The 15,190-nt window shown below is 38.1% G+C and overlaps 1 protein-coding gene across 2 annotated transcripts; it reads right to left on the bottom strand.

Annotated features, from left to right (window-relative positions):
• Positions 1 to 3,335: 3,335 nt before the first annotated feature.
• On the bottom strand, positions 3,336 to 9,196 carry LOC111867178. 2 transcript variants are annotated; one of them, XM_023856773.2, is made up of 3 exons: positions 7,090 to 9,196; positions 5,114 to 5,294; positions 3,336 to 3,891 (listed from the first exon to the last, which is right to left on the bottom strand). In XM_023856773.2, the coding sequence occupies exons 1-3, from the start codon at positions 7,374 to 7,376 to the stop codon at positions 3,730 to 3,732; spliced, it is 630 nt and encodes a 209-aa protein (XP_023712541.1). In that variant the 5' UTR covers positions 7,377 to 9,196; the 3' UTR covers positions 3,336 to 3,729. The 2 variants fall into 2 exon arrangements, with proteins under 2 accessions (XP_023712541.1, XP_033608481.1); XM_033752590.1 differs by having other exon boundaries at positions 7,096 to 9,196.
• Positions 9,197 to 15,190: the final 5,994 nt, after the last annotated feature.

The raw sequence follows: 15,190 nt of genomic DNA, 5'->3' as shown, positions 1-15,190 counted from the left end.
GAAGCTTTTGTGCAAACAAATTACTATTTTTGAGATCTCACCTACCATTCTGTCCACTGTCAAGTCCTACCACTGACATACGTCCCACCAACTGAGAAACTCCTTATGTAACCTACACAGCTGAAAAGTTGTATTAAATGTTTAAGAAGTCTACCACCATGTGACAGCCACAGTGGTTCTTCACTTCTTGGAATATCTGCAGCTCAGGACACAAGATGGTACTTCTGTGATCTAACATGTTGGTGTTTTACTGCCTATAACACTAGACTTAGTGCAGTGGTAACGAACTTGGAAGGTGCTCAGTTTGAAGCTCGGCAAAGACACCAGCTATCCTGACCAAGATTTTATGTGGTTTTCCTCAGTCCCTACAAGCAAATGCCAGTATAGTACCTCAATTAGGCCATGACCACTTCCTTCTAAATCCTTTCCAAGTTGTCAATCATGTTATCATTCAGTGCTTTGTAGTCTAAGTACTGGAAGCATCATAAAATAACCAACAAAATAAAAACAGCAGAACACACGATACAGCCCTCAAAAGCACAAGGACAGTTCACATCTTTCTTCAAACTGGCAGGCAGTGAGTGGTGAAGGGTGACTCAATCATCAGCTAACATTCTGTTACTGCTTGTGAAATATGTTGTGACATGACGGCTGAAAGCTGGAATGGTTGACCCTGAAAAGGCATCCATTGCTAGGCAATGGTTGGTAAACATATTGCAACAGCAACCAAAACATGCTGCCACATCAACAATAGAGCAATTCTTGAAAGCGGTGTTTTCTGTGTGGTCTTAATGAGATTATATAGTGACATCAGCTGAGGGGACGAAAAGGGGACCCAGTGCCTGCGGGATTCTTGAATCTGAAACAGGAAGATGTGGTCATGAGTCCCACAGGACTCAGACCTAAGATCGACTGCACTGGCAAGGGCCAGCAGCAGTTGTAAATGACAGACCCGTCCTCTCATCAGAGAGGATGTTATATAAGGACTATGACCACAAGTGTTCAGTTGGAAAAACAAAATTACTGGTCATAAGTCTCAAAGGGGTTGTCGCCAAGACAAACTAATTGGCGGTAAACCACCAGTTGTAAAGTAACTCTGACTCTGAGCGGCCTCCGTAGTGTAGAGGTAACGTTCCCACCTCATGACTCATGGTACGCGGGTTCAAACCCGGCGGAGGTCGTCGAATTTTTAAGGGCGGAAAAATTCAGGGAACAAGTCCTCCGGGAGGGACTTTAATCCGTGTGTCTCATGTCGTAGCTTTACGGCACGTAAAAGAACCTCATATCTCCAAAGGAGGTCACTGAGCCAAATTCAAGGACGTTTCCCGCCCAACAAGTAGTCTCTAACACCTCTGAGATGGGGGAAGCATTATAGATACCGCCAAGCTAGTGGAGGCCGAACTTGCTGGCTCGGTTGGGACTGATGGTATGCACCAATATCGGTAGGATATAGAGACTGGTAGAATATCATAGAGGGAAGCACAATGGACCAATACTGGTCTAAGTGCATGGGGAAACCCACCCTCTCCAATAACTAACTAACTCTGACTCTGACATGAGTCGCAGGTCACTCTCATCAGAGAGGATGTTACATAAGGAATATAACCACAAATGTTCAGTTGGAAAATTAAAATTATGGTTGTGGGTCTCAAGGGGCTTGTCACCAAAACAAACTGATTGGCAGCAAACTGCCAGTTGTTAAGTAACTCTGACATGAGTTGTACTTCTCTCATTGACTTAGGCCCCCTGAGTCTCATCTTATATTGAATGGATGGAATAGCCCCTTTGTCAATCATACAAAATATCTGGGTGTATTCTTCAATAAAAGGATTACATGGAGACTGCACATAGAAATGATTGAAGCCAAGGCCTTCAGAACATTTATTTATATTTACTTTCTATTCAAAAGTGAGCATTTAAGTGCCAACATTAAACTAACCCTCCATAAGGCACTGATCACAGTAATGACTTATGCTTGTCCTGCCTGGGAATTACTGGCAGACACCTACAAAACAAGGTTCTCCGCACCACTGGAAATTTTCCAAGGTTCACACCGGTCCATGATTTACACACAGCTTTCAACTTCCATATGTATACGTGTATGTATATGATTATGTAACAGAATTATGCAGGCAACCAGCAGAAGTAATACAAAATCATGAGAATGAACATGTTCGCAGTATAGGAGGAAAGGTGAAGTCACACATGGAAAATATAAGAGGCTTAAACTTGGCGGTGGTCAAGCTTACGGCCGTTCAAATGACTAAGACTGCTGTTGCAGCATAGGATAAACAAGATAGACATGATCTGCTCTGTAAATCCTGTACTTATAGGAATTGTATGTAGTGCAAAAGGAAGATGTGATACATACGCTTGACAAAAGGCCAAGCATATTCATAAGAGGCAAACTCATCTTCTCAGTTACATAAGGACTATGACCACAAGGGTTCAGTTGAAAAAATGCCTCTGGTCATGAGTCTCAAGGGGCTTGATGCCAAGATGAACAGATTGACTGTAAAAAAAACCGCCAGTTATAAAGTAAATTTGACTTTGACATGAGTCGGAAGTTGGTGGTCAGATTTGGTGGTTACCAGTCCAGAGTTTGAAGTTGCATTATTAGACGCTGCCACCAAGCAACAACCAGTGAAGACAGAGAAGACTTGACATTTGCAATAGTGATTTGTAGAATATGTAGATAGTGGGCCAAGCCATAGCTCAAGCGGTTAGTCGATGGCTTCCCATCACGGCAGCCCGGGTTCGATCCTGGGTCTGGTCAAGTGGAATTTGTGGTGGATAAAGTGGCACTGGGGCAGATTTTCCCCGAGCACTTCAGTTTCCCCTGCCAATCTTCATTCCACCAATTGCTCCACAATCACCCTCACCTATCATCTGGGGCTGGTACAATAGGCCAGAAGTGGCCGCAGTACAAGGGATTTAGTCCCACCCCACCAGCAATAAAAAAAAATGTAGGTAGTGAAAGTGTTATAATTATTTGTAGTTACGAGTTGTAAGTGTACAATAAATCCAGTTATCAATCTAAACCGTGTGTAGTCACTAACATGCAACAAAAGCACAATAGACCATTGTAGGTCGTGGTGCAAGGCCTCCTACCCCTCATACAACATGTTACAATATAAATCGCACAGCATACACTTTGGGAAACACCAGGATTAACTGTTTTCTTTTTTTTTTTAGAGTAGGTATCTAAGGTTGGCAGCACCTTAAGCTCCAGCTCATTGGGAGGGGAAACCTATGTGACAAGAAGGAAAGACAACTGCACAATTCCTCCATAAACTAGAATTTTACTTACATTATTGTAAATATATATGAAATACACACAGTGAACAAAATAACGTAGTTACAATTCATTAGAAATTACATCATATGCACCCATTGCCAAAAACAGGAATAAGGGTTGGGTTTTGAGTGTAATCCCTCCAGCACTCTGATAATGCCACAACATACCTAATGCTTTTGGCCAACTAATACAAGTAACTAGAATTGAAAACCAACACTTTCACCCAACAGAAGATGGTTAACTCTAAATTTATTTCTGAAACATATTGCATTCTTTGCTATCATATTTCTTACAATAAATAATCATTGTTATTTGGCAGAACAGTGCCATTCATAAAGCACAACATCCTTTTCTGTGTATAACAGCAAAAGTGAATTGTGAGCTTGATGGATACTGAATTTGTTCATTCCAGTGTTACTTGATTGAAACCTTCAACTTTTTGGTTGCAGTTGGTGACATAGTGGGTTCTGGAAGCATGGTAAATGATATCTCAGCCCCAAGTAATTGTACATTAAGTTCCTCATGACTAATGGAAGTGAAGGCCATTGCCATGGTGTGTTATCTGTCATTCTTCCTTGAGAATTCAACATTTCCTGAAATAAGATTCAAAGGCAAGGTTTTAGCAAAACATTAAACAAGTTAACTGAATCCAGTTTGGGGGAACTGGTTTTTAACTAAGATAAACATACTGTCACAATTTCACAATTGAAGTATCAGGAGAAAAGCTAGCAAATAGAAACATGGTTCATAATGAAATTAGGTGAGGAATAAATTCTGGAAATCATTTTTATTATCCTGCTCAAGAATTATCATCTTGATTGCTTTCCACAGTGCTGAAGATCAAGATACTGAAGAAAACAATATGCCATTGGTGTGTGGTTGTGAAATCTCAGATCTTACATGGAGTATTTTACTTTGAGGAATGAATGTTAATAACAGCTGTTCAAAAACAAAGTGCTAGTGAAATATCTAGAACTAAAAAGAATGGAATAATGGGACAGGTGATACTGCATTATGAGGATGTTCATAATTTATGCATGTTACCATATATTGTTAGGGTCTGTGAAATCTAAGTGGTTATGATGGTCTAGACATGTGATTTGGATGGGAGAGGTGGAAAAGCTTGTAAAATTTTGGTGAAGAGATTTCTTGTTAAGATGTCCACTTGGAGTACAGAGAAAATGGAACTATAACATGAAATTGGATCTAACTCAGGATTGTATTCAGAGGTAGATTTTGATATTAAGAGAGTTAAATCTTCACATTCTACTAACAAAGACTTAATTAATATTCACTTTCTCATTGCATCATACAAAAGATATATTTATTATCTCTTCCACTGTTATGAACAGAACTATTCCAACAAATATACAATATGATATAAATATGATGGGGTTTGGATTGGTGAATGGTATTATTGACCACTTATAGACACATCTCAGAACTACAAGCAATTACAGCGCCACCGCTAATCTCCACCAATCACAGCACCCACTAAGCCTCTTCCAGCCAGTCCCTGGCAACGGATTCTAACAGTGGAAATTCTTCAGCTTCATCTGCTCACATTCTGTCTTCACAGCCTCCTGTGCAGATCTGCCTGTCAACTGATAACTGAAATCTTTGCTTCAAACTGTCCTGCTCGTAACATCTCGGCACAGACCAAGTAGAAAACACCCTGTTTCTATTGTCATCCAATTGTTGCAGCTGCCTAGCAATGGGAATGTGTTTACTGAGCTGTTGCCCAGAAATGGCCTTGTATATTTGCCCATCTCTCAATCATTGCATAGCAATGGCTGTACACACTACAATACTTACGTATTTATCAAGTGCTGATTTTACTGTGTGTTCTAGCTCAGATGGTGAATCTGAGATCTTGCGGGAGAGGCCTACTGAAGAGACACTTGTTGTCTGTCGGTACAAAAGTGCATGGAGAGTCTGCAGTAAGAAGGCCAAGAATGCAAGACCAGCAAGAAGGGTCAAGGGATCAAAGCCAGATCTGAAAAGAAATGTAAATTTATATACAGAATTTTATTTTCTCCAAGTTTAAATTCTGAGTGAATGGAACACCTGTGGAGATGTATGGCTATTCATTCAATAGCTTAGCTATCCGTACAGTGCTAAAAGTAAAAGATTTGTGGTCACACCTACAAAAGCTGCAAATTACACTACAGTCAGTTACCATAATTCTATCAAGCACAATAGACCACTGTAGGTCGCGGTGCAAGGGCCGAGGAGGCCTACCCCTCATACATTCATACAATAATTCTACCAATATTCTATAAACATAAACCTACATAGCATAGTATAATTATCATGTTATTATGGTGCTCCATAATTTTTAATGTATTGAAGGTAACAGTACATTTTGATACTTCTGGACAAAATGATCAATATTGTGGCATGAACACACACTGGGCAGGCCATGTCTGTCTGCATAATTCAATCCCGAAACTACTGAATGGACTTCACTAATGATTTATAGTGGGCATCTACATGAAGAGTCCAGTGATTTTAATTTTGGTTCATATCAGAATAACAAATCAGACTTGATCAGTTTCATCAAAAATATTTCTTTATAAAAGAAACTGGCATATAACATAATCCAAACCATAAATACTAGTATTATTGCCTCCATTACATAATTATGCCCACCAATGTGTAAGGGCCTCTCTCCCCATCCTGTAATTCACCTTCTTTACTTTCATACAGTGATTACCAACGTTTACACTTCATTATCCTCTCTGCTTCCACTGTCCCTCTCAGTATTCTCACAGATGAATCCAATACTCAGCTAAAGATAGCCTTTGAATAGTTTTCCTTTCAAAATGTTTGTGTCTGCTGGAGTCACCAATATCATAAGGCCGTGCCATAGCTCAAGTGGTTAGTCGTTGGCTTCCCACTGCTGCGGCTCGGGTTCAATCCCGGGTCTGGTCAAGTGGGATTTGTGTTGGACAAAGTGGCGCTGGGGTAGGTTATCTCCAAGTACTTCGGTTTTCCCTGCCAATCTTCATTCCACCAATTGCTCCACAATCACCCTCACCTATCATCTGGGGCTGGTACAATAGGCCAGAAGTGGCCGCAGTACAAGGGACTTGGTCCCAGCCCACCAGCAATAAAAAGAAGAACAATATCATTTACTTAACTCTGTGTTGTTTATGCTTTCCTTACAAAAGGAAAATGGTCCTATGAGAAGAGGAAGATGTTCCAGGCCCCCTTTTTGTTTCCCCCTCACCAACCCAGTACACATGGCCTGCTTTGTAATGGAACAAGCTACCAGAGAAGTAAAATTTATTGTCTCACTTACCCATCATAAACCCTTATAAAGTGGAAATGATGATAGGAGGAGGAAGAGGAGGAAAAGGGGATGAAGATATGATGATAATTATTATTATTTTGCAGCTTTCTTTTTGTTTCCCCTTTACCATTCCAAAATGCTGATTCTCTACCTTTGTAGCTAGGTTTATTGTCTCAAAAGAACACATTTAAATTCCTGAAGTAATATTCTCATGCTTCTCTTCAAAGGATTTGAGATGTATATAGTACATCTGTAATATAACAGTAATCCTTGCTTGCAGTCAACTTCATATATAACTGGAAACAATGAGTAAATATTTTATAAACAAAAAAAATCACTATGTCCATTGGGCTGTGAGGTACTGCTAATTTCTTCTCTCAAGCTGTGACTTCTGTCTTCTTCCTCCCCTGCACTGACCTAGCTAATGGGATTGTGAAGCCCAGTCCAGAGAGTTCATAAGGAAAACAGGATAGAAAAAAGCAAACCACAAACTTACACATACGTGTTGTATGCAGGTGGTCCATAGTGACCTCTTCCTGTTTCTGGCTGGGGTTTAAGCAGAAATGTACAGAGGGTGTTGTGTACTCCACTGGCCTCACTTGTGTCCCTCCGCAATGCTAGAAGCTCAGTACCACACAGGGTAAACATCCTCAATACTAAATCTCTCAGACCCAGTCCAAGTGTCTGCAAAGGACTGATATTTTGCAATTCTTCAGTAGCTGATACTGTGGTTGAGCATACAGCTACCAGAAATGCAAGTTTCGGCCACCTATCACGTAGCATGTTTCTGAAATAGTAAATTGTGTCACTGGAAGAAATGATCAAAAGTAAAATTTGTGTTAACAAAATATTGGAATAAGCTAATAATTATAATTATCCAAGATGTAAATTTTCTTCTGAAGGAAATGAAGATCCCAAGACAAAGAAGTCACACCAAATTCCTGAGTCTCATAAACCAGCTTTCCAAACATTTATCTTAATGTATACAATTATTAAATAATAGGAGGTTGGAGAAAATCACATAATGAGGAGCTTCATAAATTGTACTCTTTGCCAAACACAATTAGAACGATAAAGTTGAGGATGAGATTGCCAGGGCATGTGGTATGCATGGGGGAGAAGACTTGCATACAGGGTTTTAGTGGGAAAGCAGAAGGAAAGAGATCACTAGGAAGACCTAGATGTAGGTGGGAGGATAATATTGTCACGTATAGGGGTGACTACTAGACAGTGCCTGGATTGGATGATTGGATTTATTGATACCTTATTCACACCACTCAAGTGCTAGCACTGAGCTACACACTTTACAGTTCACTGTTACACCCACTATTGTCCTCAGTCTATTACAGTCTCCACTACCCATTTCCTGGAAACAGATTTTAACATAAGAATTATAGTTTCACTGAATCACACACTCCAAATATAACTGTACTACAGTACACATAAAGTCTCCTCTTCACAACCAGACTTTCGACTCTCCACTGAACGCACTGCTGTCTCTTCTTAATCATCTTCGACTGGCTTCTCAAGAGACTCTCTCAATTCTATCTCAGCTGGCCTTGGATCATCATTATATAGCCTTGGGTCAGATCCAACAGAAAAGACAATTTCCTAACAATTCCTCTGTTGTTATAGAGGTGTGTTTTGCCTTGCCATTGCATAGAAATGGCAGCTCTGTGATATGCAGGTTAATTTCTGCAGAAACCTGTTTAACGAGTCATTGTCTATCAGTGATCGTCTACTCTGGCTCTCCTATTCTGGCTTTCAGGCGTCATGTCACACTACTACATGGACCTTAGGGAAATAAGATGGCTTGGTATGGACTAAATTAATCTGACTCAGGATAGGAACCAGTGGCAGGCTCTTGTGAACTCAGAAATGAATTGCTTAGCTTTCATCCTATTCCATTCTTCCTTCATATAAAAGAGTGAAAAGAATAGACTTAAAAATATTGTTTAAATTCAGAACACACATTTATATATCATATGGTTGTTCTGTTCATATGCTGTATGTGTTATTTAAGTGGGAATATCTTGTTTAAATGTTTATACTAAAGCTAGGTCAATGCATTTGTTCCAGTTTAACAGACAACATGCTCTTCTCTTCACATGTCATTTAACATAGTCTTGAATAAAAAGATGAACATGGCATAAATAATTGTAGTATGCATGGCTGGACGTTGGAAGTATACATTAACCTTGGTTGCCAATCTCTAACATGACAGGCAGCCAACTGTGACACTGGCAATAAAGAAAGAGAAGAACAGATACAACAAAAAAATGAGTTTTGTGACATATTTTAATAAGACTAATTCTGAGTGCTCTCTTATAGCAACATTCAACAGCATTGGGTATTGACATCTTTTTACACAATAACAACAAAGAAGTAATAAATTTACTGAAAATATGACACTAACATAAGAGAATTCTGAATTTCCCCATATTCAGATTTGACAAAGGAAAGTCTAATATTTTTTTTTTTAATTTTGACACTCACTCATGGAGCTGAGCCCTTCTTGAGAAGCCACCAATTGTGCAGTCACCCAAGAACTTCCCAGCATTTTATGGAACCTGAAGGTTTAGTACCATATTCATGAGAGCCTTCCACTGCTCACTATCCTGAGTCAGATCAGTCGAATCCTTACCATCGTATCCTATCTCTCTAAGATACATTTTAATATTATCCACCCACCTATGTCTTGGTCTTCCTAGTGGTCTCTTTCCTTCTGGCTTTCCCACCAATAACCTATATGCATTCCTCTTCTCCAACATTTGTGCTGCATGCCCTGCCCACCTCATCCTCCTTGACTTGATCATTCTCATTATACTTGGAGAAGAGTACAAATTATGAAGCTCCTCATTATGTAGTTTTCTCCAACCTCCCATCACTTCATCTATCTTCGGTCCAAATATTCTCCTCAACATCCTGTTCTCAAACACCTTCAGTCTATGTTCCTCCCTTAATGTTGAGAGACCAAGCTTCACACCCATACAGAACCACAGGAAAAATTATAGTTTTGTATATTCTAAGTTTTATGTTTTTAGACAGCAGACAAGACAAAAGGTTCTGGACTGAATGGTAGCAAGCATTACTCAAGTTCAGTCTCCTCTTAATTTTCTCCTGAATCAGGTTTTGATATGTTATAGTTGTTCCCAAATATCTGAACTGCACCACATTTTCAAAACATCTTTTAGCTATCTTTATGTAATGATTTTAATAATGTTATATTTTAGCGTCCTGTTGCACTGACTCATGTCCATGACTTATGCTAACCGTCTTACAGTGCACACACTTTTTCACCTTACTCGTCTCTTTTGAACTACATGTTTCAGCACTAATGTGCCATCTTTAGGTACATTTTCTCTATGCACGTCTAACTACTGCATTGCATGCCCTGATGCATATCCAGTAGTATAACGCACGCAGTCACAGGAGCAAGACACAACAAAGAGCACAATACACATGAATGTAGGAAGGGTGCTCCCACAGAGGAGGATTGGCGTGATTCGCGTACTGAGATATGACATAAGGATGACGAATCCAGAAAAGTTTCAATATTTAAAATCTTCTATTATATATGACAAATATATATTTTAGTCATTTTAGTATGAAGGCATCAGGGCATGCAATGCAGTAGTTAGACATGCATAGAGAAAATGCACCTGAAGATGGCACATTAGTGCTGAAACATGTAGTGCAAAAGAGAAGAGTAAGGTGAAAAAGTGTGTGCACTGTAAGACGGTTAGCATAAATCATGGTAATGATTTTATCCTGCTTTCTGGTGACAAAACAGCAATGTATACGTAGTTTTCTCCGTGTTTACTTCTAGACCAACCTCCTTACCAGCATCAGTTAAAGTTTGTGTATTTTTCTTTATGGTATCTATGTTATCTCCCAGTAGATCACATCATCAACATAGACCAACAGCTGATGTGTCCCATTTAATTTCAGTTCCACCTGGTTTTCCTGGAGCTCCCTAAAGGCACATTCTAGACCAAAGTTAAAAAGCAGTGATGATAGAGCATCTCCTTGTTTTAGACCATTCTGGATAGGAAAATTATCAGACAAATGTTTACCCATATGGTCTTTACTATACATTTCGTTTAGACACATTTTAATCAGCCTAACTAGTTTCATGGGTACCCCAGACTCTATCAAAATATTGTACAATACTTCCCTCCTAATTGCATCATAAGCTTTCTTGAAGTCTACAAATAGCTGATGTGCTATCTAATTGTACTCCCATTTTGTCTCCAGTATCTGACGAATGCAAAAGATTTGATCAGTAGTTGATCTATTACATCAAAACACACACTGATGATCCCCAATAATTTCATCTATGTATGGACTTAACCTTGAGAGAAGGATATTGGATAAAATTTTGTATGACGTTGATAGAAGTGATATCCCACAATAATTACTACTGTTAGTTTTATCACCATTCTTGTGAACTGGTATGATAATAGACTCCTTCAACTGATCAGGCAGTTGTTCCTTATTTCAAATATAATTAATTAGCTTATGGATCTTAGAACATAATATTTCACCTCCTGCTTGAATCAGTTCTGCCAGAATTTGATCATTACCCGGCGATTTATACCTTTTCAACTTTGCAGTAGCAATTTCAACCTCAATGGGGCTTACTAATGGCTCAGCCGTATGTACTTCTATCTGCCTAACATCACTAACACTATGTAAATTCAATAACTGAGAGAAGTAGTGCTTCCACCTATTCAAAATGTGGGAATCTGCAAGTAGATCATCATTCTCATCTTTCACTAATTTACTTCTAAGTTGGTAACCCCTCTTAAAGTCATTATTCTTCTATACGGGTCTCTAATGTTCTTGTTCTTACTGTTTGTTACAAGCTCATCAATTTTGTCTTTCAGATATTCCCTCTTTTTATTCCTGAAATGCCTGCTGGTTTCACATCTTATATTGTTTAGATTATCCCCATTCATTTCGCTTGGATCCTGTAACCACTGAAATTTGGCATGTTTCCTTTGGTCTAATCATGAAGCCGACCACTTACTTCCATCTAATGCCAAGGTCAAGAATGGTGGAGCTATACCTCCACTCTCCCATGTCTCCATGGCATAGTGCTTAACTATTACACACAGTGACAACTTTATCCATCTCTATTTTTTCTTCCCCTACACACAGAAAAGAAATGCAAGAATATTAAAATAGCTGTTCATAATTTAATTTCAAGCAAAATATTTATTCTATTGTCAATAATGAAAATTTAACTTATACAGCAAAGTTAGTAGCATTAATGTGCAAGATCTGTCAAATCCACAGAATGATATGGCCAGCTGGGTGTCCTTAATGATCTTCTTTAGTTTATCTATCTTATCCAGTCCAGGCAAATGCTAGGATATTAGATTAAAATATTTTCTCCCACATAACATCCTTTATTCAGCATTCAGTGAAATTTGTACTGTAGTGGTGAACATTATTGCTTCATCTGTACAAAGTTGTGTGTTCAAATATCAGACAATAGGTAGTTATCCTGGCATTTTTCATGGTCTTTCAGGCAAATTTTGGGACATTACCTTAAACATTTGCTTCCACTTCCATCCTTATTTGTCATTCATCAAATGCTGCAGCATTGTGGTAAATACTGCTGCTTTATATTTAGGGAACTCTGCTGTCCTACACTCAGCCAAGAAGCCAGATATGCTGATAGTGCTATATAACCTCAACAGTTTACATAATATTTAAAATCTATTTTTCTCCTGTTAGTTTATTTTTATGACATTTTTGACTGCAAATCCAGTGACTAGGACTGTTAATTATTAATTGGGATGTAAAAGCCAGCATGATTTACTTTATGACACTATCCAATCATTTGTTTTAACAGATTGCAGAAAAATGTGAAACATCTCAGTTATCATGTTAAGAATTGAACCCTGTAACTCCCAAATAGAAAGCAAGAGGGAATATTATTCACCCATGACATTCAGTAGCACTTAATTAACAATGTTGGGCCCTTCTTCTGTGATCTAATGTTTTCAGACTTCAGTCCTTACCTTGCTTCTCTCTCTTGGGTATGTATGCTTAAGTTCCTGTAATGTACCACTTTGAGACTGGAAACTGAAACACATCTCACCAACTCTTATATATGGATTATCTTTCAGCCATCATCTTCAAGGTGATTTATCATGCTCCACATGACACTGAGGCATGCATGAAATAAAAGGTCTGAGAGTTATTCACTGGTCCATGACCTTATTTAATAATGTCTGAGTTCAGAAAACCAGAAGAAAGGAATGATTATAAAATGTGCCAATGACCTACATTTGGTGATTTACAGGAACCATTGGTGGGCATGGCTTTGTGGAAAAATAAATGAAAATTTTTCTAAGCTAATCAGGTTTTTTGCTTAGGATTCATATGCCATTTATTCTACTTTAATTGGTTTATCATTTCATCAGTCTTCACTGACAACCACTCACATAATAAATTAAACAATCTGGAAAACGTTAAATATATTCTTTTACTGTCATGCATTCCAGTATCAAGCCTAACTGGTCTATTATGGTTATTAACTAAATAAAATCTTTGTTTTATAGATTTTATATCTCTGTATATATTTTCATTTTTTAGATCTCATTACATCTAATTGCCATACAAAATTATATCCATAAACACTAAGCGAGACATAGGCATAGAGTGGAGGACAATATTAAAATGCATCTTAAAGAGGGTGGGAAGGTTTGGACAGGATTCTATTGGCTGAGGATAGTATACTGTAACAGGCTGCTGTGAATATAGTAATGAACCTTTGGGTTCCTAAAAACTTTGGGAATTTCTTGATCAGCAAGAACTGCTTCATGGAACTCATTCTCCATTGTTTCTGGTGATATTCAAAATTCTGTCATGTTATTACCACATTTTTGGCTTACTTTCCTCAGGGAAAGAAAGTTGGCTTATGAAAGACCATGCTGTCTATATGAGTGTCCCCTTTCAACTTTTAAACCAACTGTGTGATTTTCATGGAACCTTTGTGAATGTTTTGCCATTTGAATCTCATACATTTTAATTTCTTAAATTGTTAATATCATAGCAAACAAACTTGAGATGGGAGTGGCACTAACATCACTTAATATTGGGTTATGAAATAATGTATGAGAAACATCAGTGACAGTAACATACACACCATGTACTGTGAGCATACAAGTAACACTGAGCCAGTTTGCTCAGTAATTGTCAGTAACAGCAAGTATAAAGATGCCATTATAAAATTGAGGCTCTATGCTACAAGTCGGAAGGTCGCAGGTTCAAGTCCCGATGAGGTCATTGGATTTTTTTCAATTGATCTAATCCTTCCAGCCGCACTATGGCCCTGGGGTCGACTCAGCCTCTGACAGAAAAAAGTACCAGGAATTAATCCAATAATTTCCCTGGGGAGTAAAGCGCAGCCGGCGCATAAGGCTGACCTTACCACCATCTTTGAGCCAATTGTCTAGATATTGTGGGACCCTCAATGTCTCACAACCCTATGGACCTCATGGTCTGTTACAGGGATAGCTTTACTTTTTACTTTTACATTATAAAATTGGACACTAAATTACACAGGCATTGACAGGTAATCTGCAACATAGTACACCTATGTTCCACATTATTTACTAATTTCATTTATTGCCTACATAAATAAATTATTTTTTGGCTTATCAGTTTTATGCTGAACTATGACAGAAATGCGTAGTACCATAGTGCAACAGCCAAATCCATTCCTGATGAAGGTAACCATATACAAGTATTTCTGCAAACATTTTAGTCCTGTGGCATCACTATCAAGTAAATCTTCAGGAAGTTGTGTTTTCAAAAATTGGAAATGATGTGAATATTAGACTTCAAACAATTTAACTCAATTTATTTTCATTTTCTTCCCCTGATGTTGCACTGTCATGATAGAAGGAAGGCTAAAAGTTGCTAAAATAAGGGCATATCTGTTATTGAGAGGTTAATGACTTTTCTATTTAATTCTCTTACTTCAGGTTATATAACAACTTTTTGTACAATTAGTATTTTTTTTTAATTACTAAGATTAATTTGAATTTCATGCAAAGTAGGGGTTACAGTAGACTGATAAAACCCAAAAGCAAATCAACCTGAAAACTTTTGGCACAGACCCTCAATACAAAATCCCATCTTTGTTAAATAATTTTGGAGATGAAACATTGTGGTGGACAGACAGACACAACCTTCATATTATGCATTAATTTTGTGCACTTTATGCAAAGGAAACACAAACACTGGGATCCACACATTAATGTGTTTATACCTTAGATAACACTTTTGTGTTGTTTATAATTCTGTCATTACAGTACCATCAGAAATCACTGCTGTTATCATAATCACACAGATACGTAAACAGTGTAACTATGTTTCTTTTGGTGTGCTATTTACTGAGGTTTTCATTATCCCTACGATACAGTGTTGGAATATTTGTATTTTATTTAGTACTTAATAATACCTAACGGAAGTAATATTTTAAGTGTGTTCTGTGCTAGACTTTGTACTCTTCTCCAAGAATAAGGAGGATGAGGTGGGCAGGGCATATAGCACGAATGGGGGAGGAGGAATGCATA

Source organism: Cryptotermes secundus, unplaced genomic scaffold (assembly GCF_002891405.2).
Source record: "Cryptotermes secundus unplaced genomic scaffold, Csec_1.0 scaffold518, whole genome shotgun sequence".
In the NCBI taxonomy this organism is placed as follows: domain Eukaryota; kingdom Metazoa; phylum Arthropoda; class Insecta; order Blattodea; family Kalotermitidae; genus Cryptotermes; species Cryptotermes secundus.
Note: the sequence above shows the minus strand (reverse complement) of the source record. Positions and strands in the feature narration are given on the sequence as shown.

Coding starts and splice junctions, on each gene's coding strand:
- LOC111867178 (XM_023856773.2), bottom strand. CDS start 7,376: ATGCTACGTGATAGGTGGCCGAAACTTGCATTTCTGGTAGCTGTATGC. Junction 5,295..7,089: donor CCTGCATACAACACGTATGT/GTAAGTTTGTGG, acceptor ATTTCTTTTCAG/ATCTGGCTTTGATCCCTTGA. Junction 3,892..5,113: donor AATCAGCACTTGATAAATAC/GTAAGTATTGTA, acceptor ATCTTATTTCAG/GAAATGTTGAATTCTCAAGG.